This window comes from Callithrix jacchus, chromosome 4 (genome assembly GCF_049354715.1).
Source record: "Callithrix jacchus isolate 240 chromosome 4, calJac240_pri, whole genome shotgun sequence".
Classification (NCBI taxonomy): domain Eukaryota; kingdom Metazoa; phylum Chordata; class Mammalia; order Primates; family Cebidae; genus Callithrix; species Callithrix jacchus.
Window position 1 is genome coordinate 152,698,709 of NC_133505.1, and position 24,934 is coordinate 152,723,642.

General features: G+C 35.0%; 1 protein-coding gene across 6 annotated transcripts in view; it reads right to left on the reverse strand.

The window, feature by feature from the left end:
* Positions 1 to 24,934, reverse strand: part of SHPRH (SNF2 histone linker PHD RING helicase) — an 84,319-nt gene that overhangs the window by 42,488 nt on the left and 16,897 nt on the right. For all 6 annotated transcript variants that reach the window (XR_004742130.3, XR_013534610.1, XM_035296922.3 and 3 more), the window contains exons 7-15: positions 24,209 to 24,317; positions 23,356 to 23,612; positions 20,448 to 21,113; positions 18,954 to 19,205; positions 17,962 to 18,040; positions 12,747 to 12,910; positions 12,384 to 12,640; positions 8,082 to 8,203; positions 622 to 710 (exon numbers count right to left, since the gene is read on the reverse strand). Coding sequence is in view for 4 of the 6 variants with exons in the window: in XM_035296922.3 (XP_035152813.1) it covers positions 622 to 710; positions 8,082 to 8,203; positions 12,384 to 12,640; positions 12,747 to 12,910; positions 17,962 to 18,040; positions 18,954 to 19,205; positions 20,448 to 21,113; positions 23,356 to 23,612; positions 24,209 to 24,317 (1,995 nt within the window). In the remaining 2 variants the exon portion in view is untranslated. The remainder of the gene's footprint in view (positions 1 to 621; positions 711 to 8,081; positions 8,204 to 12,383; positions 12,641 to 12,746; positions 12,911 to 17,961; positions 18,041 to 18,953; positions 19,206 to 20,447; positions 21,114 to 23,355; positions 23,613 to 24,208; positions 24,318 to 24,934) is intronic.

Consider the following 24,934-nt stretch of genomic DNA (forward strand, 5'->3'; position numbering starts at 1 on the left):
ACTGGACATGCTACTCCCAAGTCTGAATGTTAATGACATCTTACCTGGGACTCAAGCCTAAACTTGCCAAAATTAATAAAACTATCTTTACTTCCTATTTAGCTAGAGAGCCTTGTCTATATGAGTCAATGACAGATTCAATAAGGGAAAGAGAAATAAGTGGTATAATTAAAATGTCCAAATCTCCCTAAAGAGCTCTAAAAATTATCATTAGGTAAATTTTATTACTTAGTTCCTTTTCTTATTAATGAAAACCATGTGAATAAATATGTTGATATTCATAAGCAAAAGTGATAAAACTGACCTACTCTTTCAAGTACCTGTATTTGGAGCTATTTTTAAATGTAGCTTACATTTAAAAATTTTTGTCAGGCTTGTGCCCAAAACTTCCCTGAATGGAACAGTAGTGATTCTCAAATGTTAGCGTATATACAAATCACTTAAAATGCTTATTGAGAAGATACAAATCACTTAAAATGCTTATTGAGAAGACTGAATCCCAAATTTCATCCTCAGTGATTATGACTATTTGTTACCATTTATCCTCTTAAATATTCAGAAAAATTATTTTGTTTAAAAAATAAAACAGAATGCATATGAAACTGTTTAGTGTTTACTTACTTGAAGTGAATCAGTTTTCAGCTTTCCTTTGTGTTCCTCTGAGGAGCGCAACACTTCTCTGTACAGCTCTGCTGCCAAGGCATACTCACCTAAAGAATTAAAATGTATTTAAAGTGTAAGAGAGTCACATATTTAGCTCCCAATGTCATCTAGTTGTCTATTATTTAAGAATACGGTAAACATATAACATAATGAATAGAACTATTTTTTTAAGTAAAGCAATTTGACTTGGTATTAATATGATTGTCCTACTTTAAAAAAAAGCTGAATACAGTTCCTTTTTTAATTCCATGGAATATAATGTTCTTACATTACATTTGTAATGTTTTAAAATTATACTAAAATATGTTTATAATTAAACCTATTTGTAATGTTTTAAGATTATGCTACTGGATAAACTTTTAATTTAGACAAAAAAAAATTACCTCTTGATAAAATTAATGGGTGCCAATCAGTAGTAACTATGATGTTTGAAAATAAGGATAAATTTAAGGTAATTACAGATTATTTATAAACAAATATTTAAGACACTCCAACCAACCTACACATAATCATCAGAAAAATAATATACTATTCTTGATTGCTATTATTGTTCTTGGTATTAGGCCAAATAGTTTGTGATTAAAAGTTTCATGTCAAAAATTTAGGGATCGCCTCTCTACTTTTGGTCACACAAATCATAGTGAGTCTGAGATGTATGCTGTTTTCTGCTGTTCATAATTACCAGCTCATTCAAATATAGCAATTCAAAAAGTGTCAATTAAAGCACAGGCTGGCAAAGTATGACCCATGGATTATTTCTACCCTCTCTCTGCATTTCTATTGGGCCCATCAGCTTAAAATGAATTTCACATATTTAAATAGCTGAAAAAATTTCAAAAAAATATTTTGTGATGTGAAAATTAAACTTCAGGGTCCATAAGTAGTTTTATTAGAACCCAGCCCTGCTCATTTGTTTTGTACTGCCTGTGCTGCTGCTGTACTACAACAGCTGAGCTGATAGTTGCACAGAGATCTTATGACTTGCAATGCCTAAACTACTATCTGCTTCTTTACAGAGAAACCTTGATGATACCTCAACAGAAGGAGAGATGGACATTTTTAATTGATCTTCACTGCTGCTTGGAAAATTCAAACCAGGTAAATTATAAATACTATTAAAGTAAAAATCTAACAGTGGCAAAACCATGCAATCAATACCAAAAAAAGGTGTAGAAATGTTCTACTTATTTGCTGAGAAAATTTTTCCTAAGTATCACACATACTTGCTTTTAAAAAAACTTCAAGCTTGTCTTATGAATATCACATAATTAGGCCCATGTTCATAATTAAAATTATATATAGATAAAGCTCCTATATATGTGTATATAGATATAAACCTCATTTTATATATACGTATGCAAACCTTTATAAATTTCGAAGTTGCTTCTTTTTTTAGTTCATATGTAAGTATACATACATATCTTAACTTTGGTAAAATATACATAAGATTTACCACCTCAGCCTTTTTCAAGTGTGCAGTTCACTGGCATTATGTATATTCAGTGTTGTACAAAACACCTGATTTAAAAATTGTTTTTGAAACAATAGCTCTTATACCATTGCTTTATTTTTATTTTATTTTATTTTTTGAGACGGAGTTTTGCTTATTACCCAGGCTGGAGTGCAATGGCGTGATCTCGGCTCACCGCAACCTCTGCCTCCTGGGTTCAGGCAATTCTCCTGCCTCAGCCTCCTGAGTAGCTGGGATTACAGGCACGTGCCACCATGCCCAGCAAATTTTTTGTATTTTTAGTAGAGACGGGGTTTTACCATGTTGATGGTCTCAATCTCGACCTTGTAATCCACCCGCCTCGGCCTCCCAAAGTGCTGGGATTACAGGCTTGAGCCACCGCGCCTGGCCAATATTGCTTTATATCTAATTCTATTAGTCATCTAATACAAAGCTTTCTAAAACACACATTTTCAAACAACTGTAGAGTCAGCCAATTTCTATTTCCTTTAATAAGGGAGATTATTTTACAATAGTTACATCATAATATAGGCATTAATACTAAATTATCTTCACAGTGAGTTCTCTTTTTTAGTTGAGTCTTATTAAAGCTTTTCAAAAGACATTATGAAATCTGTCAGTATTTATACTATCATTTATAGAGAATAATTCATTAAACAATTTTCTCTTCATAACTACGATACCTTTTAAAGAAGGTATAGTGATTAGACTCTAATGTAAAGCAGGTGAATTTGATCTATTCACTATAATACTTGGTTTCCCATGTTTATTTTTAAAAAGGCATGTTTTCTGAGGAGGAAACAAAAATACTCATATTCAATATTACAAAGGTTTAAGTCAAATTTGGAAATACCCATTCTTGGCCACTTGGTGGTGCTAACATTTCTAAGTCAACTGTAGTGGATTTAATACTGCCAAACTAATTTTCTATAAAAACCATCTGGAGAAAACACGTTGTTCAAAATTAGAATAATACAATGCATTTAATACCAGTCAAGGAGAATCTCAGAATATGTATTAATGTATCATATGTATTTATTCATATATAGTATGAGCAAATTTTTATAGTTTGAAATTTTTAGATTTCTTTTAAAAGGCAGACCTTCACTGTCTGATTTTCATATTAGAAGAATCTAATTTATATAAGTTACATATGTAATGTTACTTTAAAAAATGAATATTAACACATCACTATGAAGTTAATGAAAACTAAAAGCAAATCTATTACTCTTAGGTTGAAAATTACAATTAAATTCAGCAGAAACATATCTCTATTAATGGACTTTTGGCAGCATATTTCTCCCGGTAATCAGCAATTGTTTACTATAATTTCACACACAGAAAGAAAAGTGCAATGATGTAGCTTCTGTTATGCAACAGTGTAATATTTTGACATAGAAGCTTATTATAGTTTTACCCTGACAGGGTGCAACTGTGATGGGAAATAATCAGAGGAGGAACCCTTTTTCCTGGTCCTCATATTATACATAACTGCAGATCAGAGGAAAGTAAACATGAAAAGGGGACAAGAAGAAAAAGCCAAGGGAGGAAATTCACTCACTGTCTAAGCTTCTGAACCATAACAGAATAAAATGAGGAATGCAATTTTAAAATCGAGATGGGAAAGTTGAAATTTATTTTTATTATTGTGACAATCTACAGCTACTGTATTATCCCATTTCAAAAATTTTTGACTGAGTTTTAACCTACTATAGACAGCACAATATCGAGCTTCATGATAAAAACGTATTATTTGATTTGAAATAAAAAGATCCAGGGCACATTCTGTCAATTAACTAAAATCTCAAGAAAGCAACTAAGCTTTTCTGGAACTCAATTTCCTAAGTAAAATGTGGATAATACCTCAATCACTGGGCAGTTATAAGGATAAAATAGCATATATACATGAAAGTGTTATGTATAATGTAAAAATCTTATAAAAGAGTATTTCTCAGGTATAAAGCTACATTTTAATGATCTGAAAATATTTTAAATATATTCATTATTTATGTATTTTCAAGGACAAGAACACATTTCTCATCTGCAACAGTCAAGAAGTCTACTGAGTTTAATCATGACTATTCAATTAATTTGGCACTGGGAGAAACTGATATTAGATATGACACCTATTTTCCCAATTTTTGCCTAATTATTTCCACACTGATAAATAGAAAACAATTTTTAAAAAAAGCTCTATTAAAATAGTTGCCTTGTTAAGTTTTTCCCTATGGATTGTAGAGCAAAAAATTTTTTTAGACTTTAGATTGATACCTAGACTATCACATAATAACAGGACATGATTAGCAACTGTGATGACCATGATGATAATGGTGATTAACTGTTAGAGAAAATGCAAACTTGCGAACGCTGCTAGCTAACTTGAGGACTTTCTAGGGAGTATCCTGGAGGGAAGATTTGCTCAGAAAGTAACATGTATTATATGTGAATAATTTAACAGGAATATATAATAATATGCCCTTTTCTATTACTAGTTATTGATAACAGAATTTACATTGTGAGCAGGTTGAAAGTGGTAAGAATCTAAGGTAACCTTCATACTACCATAACAATAGCATAATTATTCATCTGTATTTTTTATACAGTTTTCAATGTGCTTCCACATTTTGTATTAAGAACAGTAGTTGAAGGAAGTAAAGCACCAGTATATTTTATTGACAAAGACACAGAGGTTTGGAAATCTTGACCAATATACTCCATTTCACAGGGTTCCAACTGCAGCATGTAAGAAGGCCCATCTTTTTTAGTTCTTGTCTAGAGCTATTTCTACTCAGCTTCTGAGAATCCTTATAACTCTCTTCAAGTATCTAGCACAGTAAGAGTCACTTTCCATTTCTGGTTCTCTTAGGCTAAAGAGCTAACAACTAAAGACAGGCTACTCAACGAGGCTTAATGTAAGAATATTTCCTTATATTCTAAAAAAGCACACATTTCTTTGTGCAACTGATTTCTTTGTACTTTATCTGCTCTTTTTGAAATTTCTTAAGGTAGCAGCTGAAGTCTCCAATTTGAAGCTTTCTTTCCTAGTACATATCTAGTGCTATAAATTTCTTAATTACTGATATGCTGCCTCCACAAATTTTGATATTTCATTTTTATTCAACTCAAAATACCTCCTACCTTCCCTATTACTTTTTAACCCAAAGGTTTAAAAGTGTGTTACTGAATTTCAAAATATTTGGGGACTTTCCAGTTATCCTTCTATTATTGGTATCTACCACTGTGGGCATAGAACATATTCTGTAGGCATGAATCCTTTGAAATTTACTGACTTGTTTTATAGCCCAGAATATGCCCTATCTTGATATACATTTGACATGTACTTGAAAACAATGTGTATTCTTCTTTGGTTGGGTAAAGTATTCAATAAACACTGATTAGATATATTGGTGACAGTGTTGTTTGAGCTATGTATGTCCTCATTTATTTTCTACTTATTCTACACAACTGAGAAAGGGATGTAGAAATATCTGACAATAATTATTGTTTATTTCTCATTATAATTCTATCAGTTTTCAATATTTATTTTGAAACTCTTGTTTTAGGTACATTAATATTTAGAATTTTTTTCTCTAGTGATAAAGTAACATCCTTTATCGTTGATAATATTCTTTGCTCTGAAATCTACTTAAGAAGCTCCAGTGGTTAATCGGTTAGCAGGCAGTATTAATGAGAAATCTATTTTACTTAATAAGAATATAGTGGCTTTACCTTTCTTTTGATTAGTGTTAACATATCTTTTTTATCCTCTTATATTTACATCTTTAAATATAAAGCGGGCTTCTTATAGAGAACATATTGAGGATTATTGTTTTTTAATCCAGTCTGACAATCCAGGCCTCTTAATTGGGATATTAGACCGTTACATCTTATATGACCACTGATAAGCTGATCTACCATCTTGCATCATCTCATCTGTTTTTTGCCCCCTTTTTTTCCTTTTTGCTTTTTTTTTTTAAGATTGAAGATTTTTAATTTTTTTTTTTGAAACAGAGTCTCACTTCGGTCACCAGGCTGGGGTGCAGCAGCATGACCTTGGCTCACTACAACCTCTGCCTACTGGGTTCAAGCGATTCTCTTGCCTCAGCCTCCCGAGTAGGTGGGACTACAGCGTGCACCAAAATACCCAGCTAATTTTTTTATTTTTAGTAGAGATGGTGTATCACCATGTTGGCCAGGATGGTCTTGATCTCCTGACCTTGTGATACGTCCACCATGGCCTCGCAAAGTGCTGGGAATACAGGCATAAGCCACGGTGCCCAGTCGATTTTTTATTATTACCTTCTCATCTACTCTTGGATTATTACCTCTAACTCCCTGTAGTATTCTGAAGTGGTGACTGTGTAGGATGCAAACTCTTTGCTTTGTAACAGTCTAAACTTCAGGTAATATTTTACCTCTTATTATATATCATCATAATCTTGCAACAGTATACATCCATGTTTCCCCAGACCTTTTGTTTTTGCATATTTATATCATCTACATGATATAAAACCCACAATATATTTCTTCCTGTTTTTCCTCTTTCGGAACTCCAACACATTTATATTAGGCCATCTGAAGTTGTCCACAACCTCACTGATGCTCTTTTCAAAATTTTCAGTCTTCACCTTTGTTTTTCATGTTGGCAAGTTTCTTTACTATTCTATACTTTGATTTTATTATTTTTTTCCTTAGGCAATATCTAACCTATTTATTAAGTGAATTTTTTATATTTGACATTGAAATTTCTAGAAGTTTGATTGCATGTTTCAAAGTTTCTACTTAACATGCTTAATCTATACTCTTGAACCCATGGAATACATTTTTAATGTTTCTCATATTTATATGGAAAGGTGTCTATATGGTATTTATTAAAAGTGCCAGTTATATAACTTCTGCTTCCAGCCAAGATAGACTAACACAGAATGGATTTACTGTCCTTCCTAATAAAACTACAATAACAGACAAAATACATGAAATGACAGTTTGTAAGATATTAGATATAACACACAAAAAAGTGATCCCTGAGAGATGGGGAAGCCACCAAGTAAATAACCTGTTTTATTTTTGTGCATAACATATAACACTATAACTTTACACACATACATTTTGTGTGTGTGTGGGAGGGTCAGTGTGTACTTGTCACCCTCTATAAGAATGTAAGTTCTGCAAGATCAGAGAGTTACTTTATTTACTGTATCACGGTTATGTAGATCAGGTGTGGCACACCAATATTTGCTGAAAAAATGATCCTAGAAACACTTATGATTTTTAAATCAATGAACAATAATTCCTTAAATGTGTCAAAATTTAAACATTCTTCCATTTCTAACCATGCTGGTTGTTTACATTTGTTTACTGTTAAAGACTAAGATGAAAAACTTAAAAACACATCTTTGTATCCTCATTTCCTTAAAAAAGATCTTCTAGAGGCCAGGTGCAGTGGTTCACGCCTGTAATCTCAGCACTCTGGAATGCCTAGGCAGGCAGATCCTGAGGTCAGGAGATCTAGACAATCCTGGCCAACACAGTGAAACTCTGTCTCTATGAAAACACAAAAAAATAGCTGAGCATGGTGGTAGGTGCCTGTAGTCCTAGCTACTCGGTGGGGGCTGAGGTAGGAGGATTGCTTGAACCCAGAATATTAGACCTAAGAGGTTGCAGTGAGCCAAGACTGTACCACTACACTCCAGTCTGGTGACAGAGCAAGACTCTAATCTAAAAAAAAAAAAAAAAACTTTTCTAAAAATGGAAATAAATCATATGTAAACTTTGAAGGTTTTTGAAATGTTCTATGAAACTGCTCTGTATTAAGTTGAACCTATTTAAACTATAATCAGTAGAGTGTGAGAGTATCTTTTTGGGGAGGATTTTGACTTTTTCTATAATTAACCTTCCTCAGGAAGTGTTTGGAAGAATCAGAAATAACAAAGTAATCACCTTCTACCTTTAATAATATGAATGCCTGCTAAGCCATTGAGGGCACAAACTAGCTGTCGATGGGCTTCTTCACATTCAGTCCCACATTTCTTCTGCAAAGATGTCAGCAGCTCTTCCATTGTCATGGTGCTAAAAGAAAAAGCAAACTGTTCAAAACTAGAAAGAAAATCCCAAGTGTTACTTCAGTGGAAGTGTTACATCACACATCATCAAGAGTATGAGAGTCTTATAATCTTTATGAGATCTCTAGCATTTTTTTTGCCTCCATTTTTACCATTATTTTTTCCCACATAAGCACCTCTATTTGATCACATCATTCTTTGAGTTTTTACCATTTCAGTAAAGGGAGAATGGAACTATAAAAATCTTACTCAAGTACAAAGTACAACATGATATATCTGAAACATTAAAATGTAAGACTGATTCTGAAACCCAGCACTGCAATGTAATTGAAAAACCTCTTTGAGTCTGAATATTTTTCTTTTTTTTTTTTTAAATTTTTTTAATTTTACTTTTTTTTAAAGACGGGGTTTCACCATGTTGGTCAGGCTGGTCTTGAACTCCTGACCTCAGGGGATCCACCATGCCTGGCCTGAGCCTGAATATTTTTTTAATCAGTAAAAAATGAAGATCCTCTAAGGATCAGGTTAAATGCCCTTTGCACCAAAAGGCTGTCTAACCTTAACCTTTCAAATATAGTTTCCAAACTCTAAATGTACACAGCAAATTTACATTTTCACTTCATATTTTAGAAATGTGTAATTTCTGCCATTCCCTTTATTTGTCTATAACCTGCTTAAAAGCAAAGATAAAATTGAATCCTCTTATCTATATAACCAAAGGGCAGTTCCTGAGTTGCAGTCTGACTCACAAAAAGGTTCTGGGACAATAGAGTATTATGAACACAAACTTCTTAATGTTCTCAGAATGAATAATCAGAGAGACAGAAAATATTTCATGGTAATCTAATTCCCTGATGTGGGAACTATGAAATAAGAATAAAAGCCTTTCATATCTGGAGTATGCCAAAACGCTAATAAAATAATAATTTAAAAAACCTCAACAATCATCCTAATTTTAACAGAAGTATTTAAGACCAAGTGTGGTGGTTAATGCCTGTCAACTCAAAAATTTGGGAGGCTGCAACAGGAGGACTGCTTGGGGCCAGGTGTTCAGCATTAGCTCAGGCAACATAGCGAGGCCCCATCTCTAAAAGACATGTAACAGGCTGGGCAGTGTCTCATACCTGTAATCCCAGCACTTTGGGAGGTTGAGGGAGGTAGATTGCCTGAGGTCAGGAATTTGAACTAGCCTGATCAACAGAATGAAATCCCACCTCTACTAAAAATATAAAATCAAATCCAAGATGGCTGATCGCTAACATCTCGGGACTGCAGCTCCCAGTGAAAGCGAAGAGAACTAGAAGACGCCACACTTTCAGACAAATTTTTATCGCTCATGGAGCAGAAGATTCCCAGTGGAGGAGCCCCATGGATCGCCAGCATGACTCTTCTGGCCAGCGCAGCAGTTTTGCCGGCACCTCGGCGTGGAAGCCCTTGGTGCAGAGTAAACGGGACTGGTTCCCCTGCTGACCGACATTTGGAGCTCTGGGAAGGCAGAGTCGCCTATTATGGACTCAAGAAGGAAGCCAGACTGGAGATTCCTGGGCAGAAAAGCACCATCAGTCTTAATGCTGCTGTTTTGGCCAGCGGAGTGGGTTGCTCATATTTCAGCCCTGGGAATTAACAACTTGGACATCCACTCGGAGACCTAATTTGAAAGTTGGTAATTGCAAAGAGGACAGGTGAATAAATTTACAATGATGGGAAGAAAAAAGGCTGAGAATACTCAAAATCAGAATGCCTCTCCCTCTAAAGAGGATCACAATTCCTCATCAACAAGGGAACAAGGCTTGATGGAGAACGAGTGCATCCCATTAACAGAATCAGGCTTCAGAAGATGGATAATAAGAAACTTCTGTGAGTTAAAAGAACATGTTGTAGCCCAATGTAAAGAAACTAAGAACTTTGAAAAAGGTTTGACAAAATCCTAATGAGAATAGACAATTTAGAGAGGAATATAAGTGAATTAATGGAACTGAAGAATACAATACAGGAACTCCGAGAAGTATGCACAGGTTTAAACACTCGAATTGATCAAGCAGAAGAAAGGATATCAGAGGTCGAAGACCAACTTAATGAAATAAAACGAGAAGACAAGATTAGAGAAAAAAGGATAAAAAGGAATGAACCAAGTCTCCAAGAAATGTGGGACTATGTGAAAAGATCAAATGTACGTTTGATAGGTGTACCTGAATGCGACGGAGAGAATGAATCCAAGCTGGAAAATATTCTTCAGGAAAATTTTCCTAACCTAGCAAAGCAGGACAATATCCAACCCCAGGTAATACAGAGAACACCACAAAGATATTCCTCAAGAAGAGCAACCTCAAGGCACATAATCGTTAGATTCACCAGGGTTGAAACAAAGAAGAAAATACTAAGGGCAGCCAGAGAGAAAGGTCAGGTTACCCACAAAGGGAAGCCTTCCTTCCCTTTGTAAGGGAAGCCTTACAGCAGATCTCTCAGCAGAAAATCTACAAGCCAGAAGAGAGTGGGGACCAATAGTCAACATCCTTAAAGAACAGAACTTTCAGCCCAGAATTTCATATCCAGCCAAACTAAGCTTCACAACTGAAGGAAAAATAAAATCTTTTATGAACAAGAAAGTACTCAGAGATTTTATTACCACCAGGCCTGCTTTACAAGAGCTTCTGAAAGAAGCATTACATATAAAAAGAAACAACCACTATTAGCCTTTCTAAAAATATACCAAAAAGTAAAGAGCATCAACATAAAGAAGAATTTACATCAACGAATGGATAAAACAGCCAGTTAACATCAAATGGCAGTAATCCTATATTTAAATCGACTAAATCCCCCAATCAAAAGATACAGCCAAAACTCAACAGTATGCTACATCCAGACCCATTTCACATGCAAGGATACACAAAGACTCAAAACAAAGGGATGGAGAAAGATTTACCAACCAAATGGAGAGCAAAAATAAATAAAAAGCAGGAGTTGCAGTTCTCGTATCTGATAAAATAGATTTTAAAGCAACAAAGATACAGTGGTAAAAGGATCAATGCAACAATAAGAGCTAACGATCCTAACACCCAGATACATAGAGCCTTAGACTCAATGAGACAGAAAATTAATAAGGATATCCAGAACTCGAACTCAGATCAGGAACAAGTAAACTTAATAAATATTTATAGAGCTCTCCACTTTAAATACACAAAATATATATTCTTGTCAATACCACATCATACCTACTCATAGGTTTAAATGAAATATTGATTGGCCATTATTAATACCCATTTTTTTAAGAATAAAGCAACATTTCCGTTCTCTCTCCCTCTTTTTCTTCCTCTCCTTCACTTCTTTTTTCTTTCCTTCTCTCAAAAAAAAAATAAAATAAAAAAATAAAGGAATCAACTTGTAGACCTCTAGATCTAGGTTGGCAATGTCTCTCTCATTGCCTGATTTCCTTCCTTTCCTTCTCTCCCTCCCTCCCTCCCTCCCTTTCTTCCTCCCTCCCTCCCTTCCTCCTTTCCTACCAAAAAAAAAAAAAGTATATATATATGTATATATATACATATTTTTTTATATATTTTTTATATTTTTATATATTTTATATATTTTTTAATATATTTTTATGTATATATAAAATCAGCCAGGCGTGGTGGCACATGTCTATAATCCCAGCTACTTGGAAGGCTGGGCAGAAGAACCACTGGCACCTGGGAGGTGGAGATTGCAGTGAACCAAGATTGTGCCACTGCACTCCAGCCTAGGTGACAAGAGCAATTCTGTCTCAAAACAAACAAACAAAAAACAAAAAAACCCCCACACAAACATAAAAAATTAGCTGGCTGTAGTGGTTGTACTTATAGTCTTAGGTACTTGAGAGGCTAAAGCGGAAGGATCATTTGAGCCCAGGAATTTGAGGCTGCCACTGTGAGCTATGATCACACCACTGCACTCCAGTTGGAAAGAGAGTGAGATTCTGTCTTGAAAAAGTATCAAAAAACAAAAAAACCCACTGTAAAAGAGAAATGCTCAAAACCATGAAAATAATTATTTTGATGATATAATTTTCCATTGCAAATGAGGTTCCATAAAAAAGCAAACCCTCACAATATTAAAAATAACTGACAACTCAGTTACATGACTCTGAATGAAACTGTGGGCCAGAAATATTTTCTATTATATCAACTGCAATATAAAAAAGTTGATAATAAAACCTTTTCTGAAGTGGCAAGAACTCCCCACGAACAGCCTGTGGGTGGCAGCAGGCCTGTCTGAGTCTCAGCAATGGATACAGAATAGAGGTGACGGTTCTTCTGTCCAGGCTGCTGAGCTTCAGAGCCCAGTCAGAAATCTTCCTGAGTTTTACCACTGCATCCTGGCAGCACACCTCATGCTGACGGTGATAGAAATGCCTTTCTACTGGAGAAAAGTGAAGCCAGTGTATTTCTTCAGTTTGTGGTGGTATTTGGATCTGTAAAAAGGAACAGAAAAAAGATTTCACCTAAAAATTTAACTTTCATCCCAATTGTTTCTTTTCTCTCATAGTACCTTTATCAATAAAAACTTATTGTACTGACTTGGTCAATCACATCTTTCTTTGCCGACCTCCACAGTATCTTGGCAATAAAGCTGTAGAGATGCTGAGGATTCTTCTTGCAGTAAGGCCGATAGAGAAGTCGAACCCACCAGTGTTTGACACAGTAAGGTTCAATACCAAGAAAGACCACTAACCCAAAAAGATCTGAAAAGAGAAAAAGAAAGTAAACTGAGAATAACTCTATTACTTCATTACTATTTTGCAGAAGCATTTCTACAGACATTACACAGCACATAAACCTTCCATGAATTAAAATGCAGATTGTATAGGCTCTTAAATCTGAAATTCAATTCCAATTCCATTTATATTTATTGAGCATCTATTCTGCCCTAGGTTGTTTGCTAGATGCTAAAATACTGTTAGGTTTATGAAAGCATTACACAAAACTTATACTTAATTCAAAAATCTGAAATCTCCATCAGAAATTAAACCAAAAGCCACTCAAGTGAATGTGTATGGAAAAGACATACATAAGAAATACCATCCTCTGAAACCAAGGGATGCAAGACTTGCTGGATCAGGAAAAAAAAATTTCTAATCACACAGATAACATGAAGAATATTCTCTGATGCAATATTCCTCATATCTTTATCTAACAATTCTTCTCCTAGAAAAGCCTAAGATAATAGTAAAAATGTAAATAAGATTTACTTACATGGTGATATTCATAGCAACAGTATGTAGCATAAGAATGACTCAAAGAAATAAATTATGGTAATCCCATAAAATAGAACTATTTTTCTTTTCTGATTCATCATGCCTTGTATTTGTTAGCTTCAGAGCATGGGACTTCTTGTGTATCTCTTTACTGGGCACACTCAATTTTATATTTTATTCGCCCTGCCCCACCCACCCCACTTAACATACCCTAAACAGTTTTTCATATATTTATTTGTGATGCCTTAGACAAGGTGTTCCTGTTGCCCAGGGTGGAGTGCAGTTGCACCATCTCAACTCACTGCAGTCTCAACATCCTGGGCTCAAGTGATCCTCCTACCTCAACCTCCCGAGTAGCTGAGATCACAGGTGTGCACATACACCATGCCTTGATAGTTTTTTTAAATTTTCTGTAGAGACAGGGTTTCCCTATGTTGCCCAGGCTGATCTCCAACTCCTGGGCTCAAGTGATTCTCCTGCCTCAGCCTCTCAAAGTGCTGGGATTACAGGTGTGAGCCACTATGCCTGGCTTGTAATTTTCTTTATACTTTTCTGTACAGTTTAGATTTTTTCAAAATGGGCATATATTCTCTTTAGAAGCCATGAAACAATAATAAAAATATCCTTACCACACCTATAACACCTATTCTGAAGATGATCAACAAATATTTAGAATGAATTAAGTTACCATGATGTTTGCTGGGAGTTAGTAACATCTGAAAGAACCAATGCATCACTGCTATGCAAAGGTCCACAGATTTATATTTAGCTCAGATCAACTGAACTGCTATATGCTACCTCTTCTTTGAGGTCCCAGAGCCATCTCAAACGGAACTTGCCAAAATGTCAAATTCATAATTTTTTGTACAAACATGCTACTTTTCTGGTAGTATTCACTAGGGAAACCAGTCACCATTCATGGATTTATGCGAGTCAGAAATCTTGGTATCTCCTAATCTGTCAATGAGGCTTGTTAATTTTGCTCTATCTACTTTTTTTCTGTATCTTTAGGATATACCTAGGCCAAATCAAAAGTGCCAGCACCACTTGCCTAGATTACTTCTTACAGACAACTGACATCCTAACATCCACTCTTTCCTCTTCTAAACCACTCTCCACACTGCAAGAAGAGTGATCTTTAAAAATACAAATCTAACCATAAGATGACCCCCAACCACTGTTTTTACATTGTTTCAATAGCTCCTTCTGTTCCTAAGGAAAAAAAAAAATTCTTTAACATGGCAAACAGCATCCTCCATAGTCCCATCTCTACCCACCTAGTCTCTCGATGCACCATTGTCTCCCTAGCTCTTTATGCTTCTAGCCACAATGATACTATGTCTGCCACGATACATTCAAATTATATTTTGTTTCCTCTACAATAGAGCATTTTTTCCTTCCCTCTTTACCTAGCATATGTTCGTGTTTCAGATCACAGCCCAGTCGTCAGTTCCTTCCGCATCCCGATTGTGTCATGCTATAGAACCAGATTTTTTTTTAATGAAACCTATTAGAGTCAGAATTTTCCTTTTTTTCTTTTGTGAAAGTTATCTCAATTGCCATTTAATATTTATGTATGTATTTAAGAAATATTTTAAGTTAGTTTCGCTCTAAGCTGTAAGCTTAACAGATCAGGGATCGTATCTACTTTTGCTCATGATCCGCTATGGTTTTAATGTATCCTCCAAAGTTCATGTGTTAGAAACTTAATTTCCAATGAACAGTATTAGGAGGTGGGGCCTAGTAAGATGTGACTTGGTCATGAGCATGGAACCCTCAGGAGTGGATTAATGTCATTATTGTGGGAGCCGGTTAGCTATCTCAAGGGTGGTTTGTTATAAACCGAGTCCAGCCCCTGGTGCTTCTCTGTATCTCATGTACTCCTTCCATCTTCCACCTTCCATCATGGGATGATCCTTGCCAGCTGCCAGTGTCATGCTCTTAGATGTCCCAGCCTCTAGAATCGTGAGTTAAATAGGCTTCCCTTTTTTGTAGTTATCTAGTCTGTGGTATCCTAAAAGCAAAAATCTGTTAAGACTCTATCCTATCTCACAAAGAAATAAATGAAATACATAAATAATAATACATGAAATAATAAATGCATCACAAAGTACTTATTTAACTCTGACACTTTCAAAGACACTAAAATAGGTAAATGACTACATAAACGAAAAATAAAAACAAAAGCAGAAGTAGAAGCAGCTATCATTCATTGAATATTTAATATTTGCTAAGTACTGTGCTAAATCCTTTGTAAACTTTATTATAATTACTCTTTAAAACACCTTATTTTATAGATAAGAAAAATAAGGACTTACATGTTTAAGGAATTTATTTATGGACACACAACTAATAAGTCAGGATATAATATAACCCAGGTTTATATATTCCCCAAAGCCAATGCTTTCTGTATTATACAAATAAATACGTTATATAGACAAAGGGTTGGGGGGGTAGAAGGAGTAGAGGTGTTCTTCCATATTTGACATTCCAAGTAGAGGACATTATTTCAGTCTGGCAATTTCTAGAGACATTTCTGGGTGTCAGAATTGTAGGAGTGCTACCAGCCATCTAGTGGGTAGAAGCTAACACCCTAAAACATATGGGACAGTTCCCAAAGAAAAAGAATTATCAGTTAGCTGGGCATGGTGGCGCATGCCTGTAATCCCAGCTACTTGGGAGGCTGAGGCAGGAGAACTGCCTGAACCCAGGAGGCGGAGGTTGCAGTGAGCTGAGAACTCGCCATTGCAATCCAGCCTGGGTAACAAGAGCGAAACTCCGTCTCAAAAAAAAAAAGAAAAAGAATTATCTGGCCCCAAATGTCAATAGGGCCAATGTTGAGAAACCCTAGTTTAACATAAAAAGTAAACATATGAGACTTCCATGTCCAAATAAAACACAGTAAGTCATGAGCAGACTAACATTTCCAGTGTGACAACTAGAAATAAACCATTTAATTGCAAGAATCATAAAGATACCAGAGATATGGAAGCAAGGGGAAAAGACAAAATTCTAGAAAGTCTAGAAAAGCTCTTTTGGAGCTGACTTGGAATATGAGGAAAACTTACCTAGTGCAAATATATTCATGGCTATGCATGCATATAAAAATTTTCAAAGGTGATATTTTAAATGGTTACATTATATGTCATTTATACCTCAATAAAGTTTAAATAGCTTAATAAAGCTGGTTTTCAAAAAATTACTCAAGAATTTGCTGAATGGTGACAGGGGCTCAAAACACTTGTCAACATCTTACATCTCCAAAAAATCTATCTAGGGAACTAAGAAATTATTGCTCATATTCTTTCAACATTAAAATTAGAAAAAGTAACTCTGATAGTCATGTACTCTTTTCTATACTCTCTCAGCTAACTTTTGAGCTGGGTAAGATCTTATATCTTATTAAGGCCTAAATATCTATAATTTTGACAGTTTCAAAATTCTAAATATTTTAAAATATTTCATGTTTAAAAAAACATGAAAGGAGACCAGTAAATGTGGTACTTTACTAAACCTAATATTATTCTATAAATATGTACCTAAATGTAGCATTTAAGTTATGCAGATATTTAAATATATACTAGAAAATATTACTAGAAAACCTTTCCCTCCTAAAAATAATCATTGGAAAACACTGCTTTTAGAGGTCTAAGTAATGGATGCTGATATTTTTGCTTTTAGTGGAATAAGTTATCCTGCTGAAAACAAACATACAAAAACTTGGATTTTCAGAAAGATACGTTTTAAAGATGAATCTTTACTATGGAACTTCCAAGTATATTTAAATTTTGTAATTTAACTACATTTTTATAACAGCTTTTAGAGAAATATATAAAACAAGATTTAGTTAAACTTTTCATTTTAGATATTCACAACTTGAATACAGGTTTTAGAAACGTAGTGTCTGTTCTATGGAAAAAGCGACAATAACATTAACACAGAGGGATCATTTCAATGTATGTGTGGAGAGGAGGGAAAAACTAGACACAATCTAAATGTCCAAGAAGGAGAATGGTTCAAGGAATAATGGTATACACATGTAGTGTGACATTATGAGGCCACTAGTAACTTTTATAATTACTAAAATTATGGTCCTAGTATTCATGGGTTCACGCAATAAAAACTACAGTCTCCATTTTTATAGACACAGTCAATTGAAATTAATTCCCTTTCTCCCTTATTCTGCCTCTCCTCCTTCCCCGCTCCAGCCTTTGTTTCTTTCTGGTTAGATTCTTTCTGTTTTCAACCTATGACTTTGGAACTCTAATTCAAACTATATCTATGCTGTTTAGGCAGGTACAATAATTGCTCAACTTAAAGCAATGAGACCTCTTACTATGTATCTGTCCCGATATACAAAAACAGAAAAATCACCTGAGATCCATTTAAATGATATGCTTGAAACTATTAGGTCAACTATAAAGACATGATTCATCACTTCAGTAAGGATTGCAGCAAAGATTAAGCATAACAATACCTTTTTCTCAAAAAATGAAGCTTTTCAAAAGCATGCAATATGTGAGGAAACCATACATTACCCTCTAATCCTCTCTGTACTGGAGTGCCACTGATACACCACCGATTAATCCCACTCAAACGCTGGGCCATTTCTGCAGCCTGATGAGAGAAAAATGAAATAAAACAAAACCCAGAAAACCACAGAAAGAGCACAGAAGTCAGGTATACTCATGAAAATAACAGCCCACTGAAAGCTTTACTTCTGCTGAGATGTACCTGCTTTTATTTAAGAGTTATCACATTCAATGTTATTATTCAATATAATTGATATTGAATAATATCAATTATTCAATGAATCAATATATTCAATGGTCCATTGAATATGACATTATATTGAATAATATTATGTCATATTCAATGGACCATCTTCTATCACAGTGGTTCTCATTAGTGGGAGGCTGCCACACAGTCCCCTAAAATAGAGGGGTAGTTCAAATACCTATAGAATGAAAAAGCCCCTGAAAAAAACTGATCCATGACCTGCATCACTCTATCCTCCAGATATGCTAATAGATATGATTCATACATTCAGTTCAGGTTCTAGACTGGCCCAAGACTGCAGAATAAAGTCATATGACACTCAAAGGCTCAATCAAAATTCTGTCCTCTAAAGAAGGATTTTCTATTACCATTTGGCCTCTGATTTAAAAAACTGTTAAAGTCAACTTTGGCGCAAAGCTATCAGAGGTTACATGATGAGCTCCCAGTTAGCAGAAATACTTATAAAAGTTCCTAAATGCAGTTTACTTGATCTGCATCATACATAAAGAGACATCTTACTGAAAAATATGTATTTCATATAGAGCAATGATTCACAGAGTACAAAACTAATTTCAAAGGGTTATGTAGTTCATAGCACAAGAGAAAAGCACGAGTAGTGTTTAACAACAAAGTTTTGACCAATATCAGTCCTACAGGTTAACTATACTTAAACTATTAAACTATTCAAGTTCCCCTAATTCTTTTTCCCCCTTCTTCCCCAGCCCTCAAAAGATTTTGCAGAAACTCTCACTTTTACTGCAGGACATTCAACCATCTGAGCTTCATCAAGGCAAATCCTCCACCACTCCACAGCTACTAGGGGGCTTGGGATGGCCATATAGCGCTTCTGGTTCCGTAGGCGACGTCCATCCTCACTATTGCTATGTGGAATATCGACATAATTTAATTCTGAACGAAGTACATCATAGGTGATGATAACTATATCCTGTTCTGCCAAAAAATGAGGTTGTAAAAAGCCATCTTTCTTCACTCCTTGATATACCTAGGAAATAATCAATATAGGCAGTTATTGCAAAAAGGCTCACTAAAAACAATAAAATATTCACTCATTTATACTCTTACTCAGTCCTCGCTATTTTCTGAGGAGCATTCATGCTATGAGACAGGTCCCATACCTGTTTAGAGAAAGATACGTTTTAGTGTGGAAGATGAATTACATAACCAACGTGCAAGAAACTGTAATAAACATAAACATGACAGCATCACTGTGAAAAGACCAACTCCGTAGCAGAGAAGGTGAAATCACAGAGGACTTAAAACTTGGGGTGTTTCAAAAAGGTTCTCATAGGTGGCAAAAAGAGAAAAGGGCTGTATGTAGGTAGGAGGATGGAATCAATCGCATATGTGAAAGCACAATGGTATGAAAAACTAGAATAAGAGCTATTATTTATGAAATGTCTTTTATGTTTCAGATACTGAGCTAAGCACTATCTCCAAACTTCAAGAATAATTCTGTTGCTAGTGTTAATATTTCCATCCCACACATAAGAAAAATAAAGTGACTTGCTCAAAACTGACAGAACTAAGACTCAAAGGTCTGCCTATCCACACAGAACAGAGCTTCTTAACAGTAGAAATTGTTTTACTTATTACTGTATTCTCCATGCCTATGTAGAGTGGATGAAATATAACAACCTTCAGTAACATTTGCATGGAAAGAAGAAAGAATGAAAGTGAAGAGTATTAATATTAGGAAACGGTAACATTACTATGTGCCCAGTAATTTAGGAAGTCATACTTGCTGGATACTACTTTTAAAACTCAACACAGTTCCTGGCACATAACAGATAGTCAATAAAGATTTGCTGTATAAGTAAATTCTTATTTTACAGCTGAGGTAACTGAAGCTTCAGAGGATGATTCTGGAGCTAAGAGATGGCAGATCAAGTAAGTAGCTCCTGTTACACAGTGCTGTTTTGGATTACATTTCTCTCTGAAGATTATAAATGCTTATACCAAGATTTTTTCATTTACATAATCAAGAATTTTTAAAGTTTTCACATTTTTATGTTCAAAATGCTTTAAGGCTGAAATTCTGATGTTAGAAAATAACACCATACTATTTCTTAGCCTCAATTTTTTTCTTTAAGCTTTGATTTGACATTACTATTAAATCATTCAGTTAGTTTTAAGGATAAACAACAAAGAAACAAAGATGAGAAAACTATCATGAAGAAACAACACTTTATATTTCCTCTCCCTCTTTAGTCCACAGTGGCCTTACCAAGACTCGAAGAGACGATGACCTCACATGCCTGTTGATCTCATCTACCCACTGGTGACAGATAGAACTTGGGGATATGATCAGAGTTGCTCTTGTTGATACCAGCTCCATTGCAACAAGGCAGTGGGGGCAGTAAAAAGGCTTGATCTTCAGATTTTTCTCATCATAATTCACACACTTTGCGTGCTGCCATAGGTGACACTTCAGGCACTGAACACGAGGTTTACGATCTATCTGATCAAGTTCACCACATATGCACTCAAAGCGATAATCAGAGGTGTTAAAGGGACTCATGATATTAGAAAGTGGCACATCGCTATCAGCAGGATTTAGAGATTGGGCACAGTCCTCTGTTTCAAGTTCTTGGTTGAATTCAGATATACATGTACTTTTAGACATAGCAACATCAGTTATTCCAGAGTCACTAGTAGCTGGACAGTGGCCTCGTGTATTGGGATTGGTAAAAGATTGACTTTTTCCTTTTTTTGTGGATGGAACAGGCTTTTTCCTCAATTTACTACGATTTCTCCGGGACTTATAATAATAATAGTAAGGATCATCATCATCATCATCATCAGAGGTGTTTGACGGCAAGTATTCAGAATCTGTGTCCTTGTTCCCTGATTTTCTAGATTCTTTCTGAGTTTTCCTTGGACTCCCTAATGCCTATGAGAAAAATAATTAATGAATTAATTTCAACATAGTTGCATTTCTGAAATTAAACTCCCGAATTTATGTAAGCATTTTATATAAAAATCTGGCAGCCATTCTTTGCTACCCTTTTCCCTGAGGAGAATCATTCCTGATAAGTGGCTTTCAATCTGCCCTCTGTAAGGACCCTCACTTTAGTCTGCAGATCTCAAAACAAAAGGAAGGCTCTACAAGTGCACAAGATCTGGAGAGATGAAAGATTAGAAAGATAAAGGAAGCTACTGATGTTTTGTTATTAATCTACTATGATTTATAGTCTGCCTCAATCAATACAAGACTAGTACTTTTGAGTACATACATATACAAATTAGGGCAATTACAAAAATACCAAGTACTAAAATATAGCATCCAAAGAAAGTAAAAGATAATGCAATGGTTACTGCAATTAGCAAATAGATTCCTTTTTTCCTTCCCCTTTCTACCTGTGTCCACTCTTGCAATTATAAACAGTTATATAACATAGAGGGAATATAATAGGCAGGTAGGTAATAGGGACAGCTTCCTCCAAGAGATATCAGAACTGACGTCGAATAGAGGAGTTAAGATACAACATGTAATCAATGGCATTAACTGAGGGCAATTTTCTAGTTTTGGTGGCAGCAGGGTTACCAAAAGCACAGTTCATTGCTGTCTTCTATGCTACCTGAGGATAATACCATAGACTCCCTACTCCAGGAAATGAATTTTTTGTCCTTTTCATGATGGCCAAGTTGGTAGCTCCACATTTTAACTTGTTGTTAAGTCTTTATTTATGTCTGCAAATATTATAACTATTTCCTAAAAGCAAATTGAAATTACTGGCCCAACAGAAGCAGTTTTCTATCAAAATGCAGGAATTTTTTAAAGTTAATAATATAAGGAAAATGTTAATTTATATAAAAAATTTGAAATTATGTAACATGCAATGCAAATTTAAGGTATTATTTTTGAAATGTGGAACAAACTTTTTAACTGCTGACAGCAGCATAAGAATACATAAGGCCAGGCTTGTGGTGGCTCATGCCTGTAATTCTAATCGATGCTTTGGGAGGCTGAGGAAAGATGAACACCGAGGCCATCAGTTGAAGAACAGCCTGGGCAAAACAGTGAGACCCCCATCTCTACAAAAAACAAGATAAAGTCACCAGGCATGGTGGCCTGTAGTCCTAACTACTTGGGAGGCTAAGGCAAGATGACAGCTTGAGCACAGGAGTTCAATGCTGCAGTTAGCTATTGAGGGACTGTGTTAAGGAAAAAAACTTCTCTTCCCGAGTCCACGAGGGGCATGGTTTCAAAGGCAGGAGCTTCCCAGCACCACGCCTCCATCCACACCCCAATCTGGAAGGTAAAGTTCTTTGTCTAACTTTCCCCCACGAGGGCTGGGTGGAAGATCCAGGTGACCTTCTTTGCTCAAAAAGCCTGCTGAAAACTCTGGGAAGAGGCGGTTCTGTTGTAGACCAAGTAGCCAATCTGGTATCAGAGTCAAAGACGAATCACTCCAGAGGAAGTCTGAAAAAACTCCTCTCAATGGACAAGAACATTAACGGGGAGGGAATAACTCAGGGTTAACCAAGCCCGATGCTCCTTACCTGTATAAATACCTCCCTTGTATCCCCACCCATGGCAGCATGGGAACGGCCTCTCTTTTTTTCTCTCTCTACCTAGTAAATTGCTCTCTGCAAAACTCTTTGGCTCCACGATATTTATTAGAACAATAAGCTCACCGCGCCTCCGGGGCCCCTTTCCCTGCTCTTGGGGTAAGAGAGGCCAAGAACCTGGGCACATCAGGGAACTGGAAGCATTTGGGAATCCCTGGCTCCCTCCCCTGGCTACACTATGACCACTGCATTCTAGCCAGGGCAATAGACAGATGCCCTGTCTCTAAAAAAAAAAATAATAAAAATAAACAATACAGAAGATGCTTTAGACTCTTATGATACGCTTAGCCAACAAATTTTATAATTCAATCAAAAGTATCTGAGTATTTTTTATGTGCCAAGCACTATTCTCTAGGTTTAATGATAACCAAAATAAAGTTACTCTCATAAAGTTTATAACCACAAAGAAGAAAATATGAGTTACAGATACAAGTACTTTTCCTAAAAATTTTGTTTTTTATCTTCAGATTGTAAGAGTTTCAGTATCAAGGTGGGATCTGTCAACACACTTGCTATCATATACATGCAGTTAATATTGAGCTTAACTCAAACTCTGTTACCTGCTTTTTTGTTTTATCACATATATCCTCTTCCTTGTAATTCTTTCCCAATGTAAAAGTCCCAGAGAAACCATGGCCTTTGATCTGTTTCACAAGACCTTCGAAAATTAAACATTTCAGCATCCGTTTCAAAAGACTCCTGTTCCGCTGAACATCGTATCTGTATATAGAACTGACATACTTATAGATGGAAAGGATGGACACTCCTTTTTTTCCATTCAGTTCTTTCACAGCTGTCAGGATCATCACACGTGTAGCTAAATATAAAAGGATATGCTAACTCAGTCAAAATAATTAAAATGAAAAGAAAGTAAAACTTGGTTAATCTTAATCTGCATGAAAACTGGGTTAAGAAAAAAAATAAAAGATTTATTACAGTGTAGTGCCATTTTGAAAAATATATAATAAAAATGTATCTTGGCACATTAAGAAACAAATTACTGTACCAGAAATAATTGAAGGAAGAATTACTCATATTCAATTGTTAATACTACAAAACAACAATCATTCAAAATTATAAAAGAAAACCTCACCATTATTTAAGAATCCTCTCATAATTATTAGTATGAGAAACATTCATTTGCTAAAAGATAAACAAAGCTTGGTTTAAATTGTAACCTAAAGAAATTTAAATGTAACAGACTGAGCAAGAACTACCTGGACCAAGTCAAATGAAAGAATGTATCTTCACTTTTGTTAAGATATTATGACATGTAATTGAATTCATTTATGAAAGCATATATAACTGTAAAAACAATTATTCATAACAATTACAAGATATCTCTAAGGATTGCAAGAACTTTAGCAAAGATCACTCTAAGAAGGTATTTCCTTTAAGATATTTCATACTTACGAGGGCACTGAACTTTTTCTTTTGGTTCAAATTCGATATTATGGGTTTCTGTCTCTTTCGCTTTTCCTCCAAAATAATGTGATGGAATAAAATAATTCACCACTTTTCCCTGATATAAACAACATTCAGTAGTTACAAAGTGTTTTGCTTTCAGTGTTCTTAATTGCTTACTGAAATTAACTTTCCTTCTTTATCGAAATGCAAAACAGTTGTTATAAAAAAAACTGCAAGAGAAAGGGCCAAATATGCTGTAGATATATACATACCTTTTTTTATTTCTGAGCTTATAGCTAGAAATCACTTATCTTAAATTACCAAAATGTTATGTGTGGAACCTCTGAAATTAATTTTTAAAGGTATATTTAAATATAAAAATTTAACCCACTAAATTTACAGTAATATGAAAGTAACTTGGAATTAAAATAGTAATGAGCAGGAAATCTGAGAAAGAAGTTACTGGTAGTTAAGTCAATATATTCCAAGTCATTTTTTCTACAAAAAAAACCCATATATTTTTTTTTCTATTTCCTACCCAAATCTGAAAGGCTAATTCTGCAAACTTGACCTTACTGAAAGGTAACATAATGCTAAAGCTGTGAGCCTGGTGGGTCCTAGACATAATTAATTTTGGTTATACCTTTAACTACTGACTTCATTTCAGAAAGTTTTAATGAGCTGATTTCAGATTTCATCACTGGAAAACTGAACTACACACTATATTTGCCT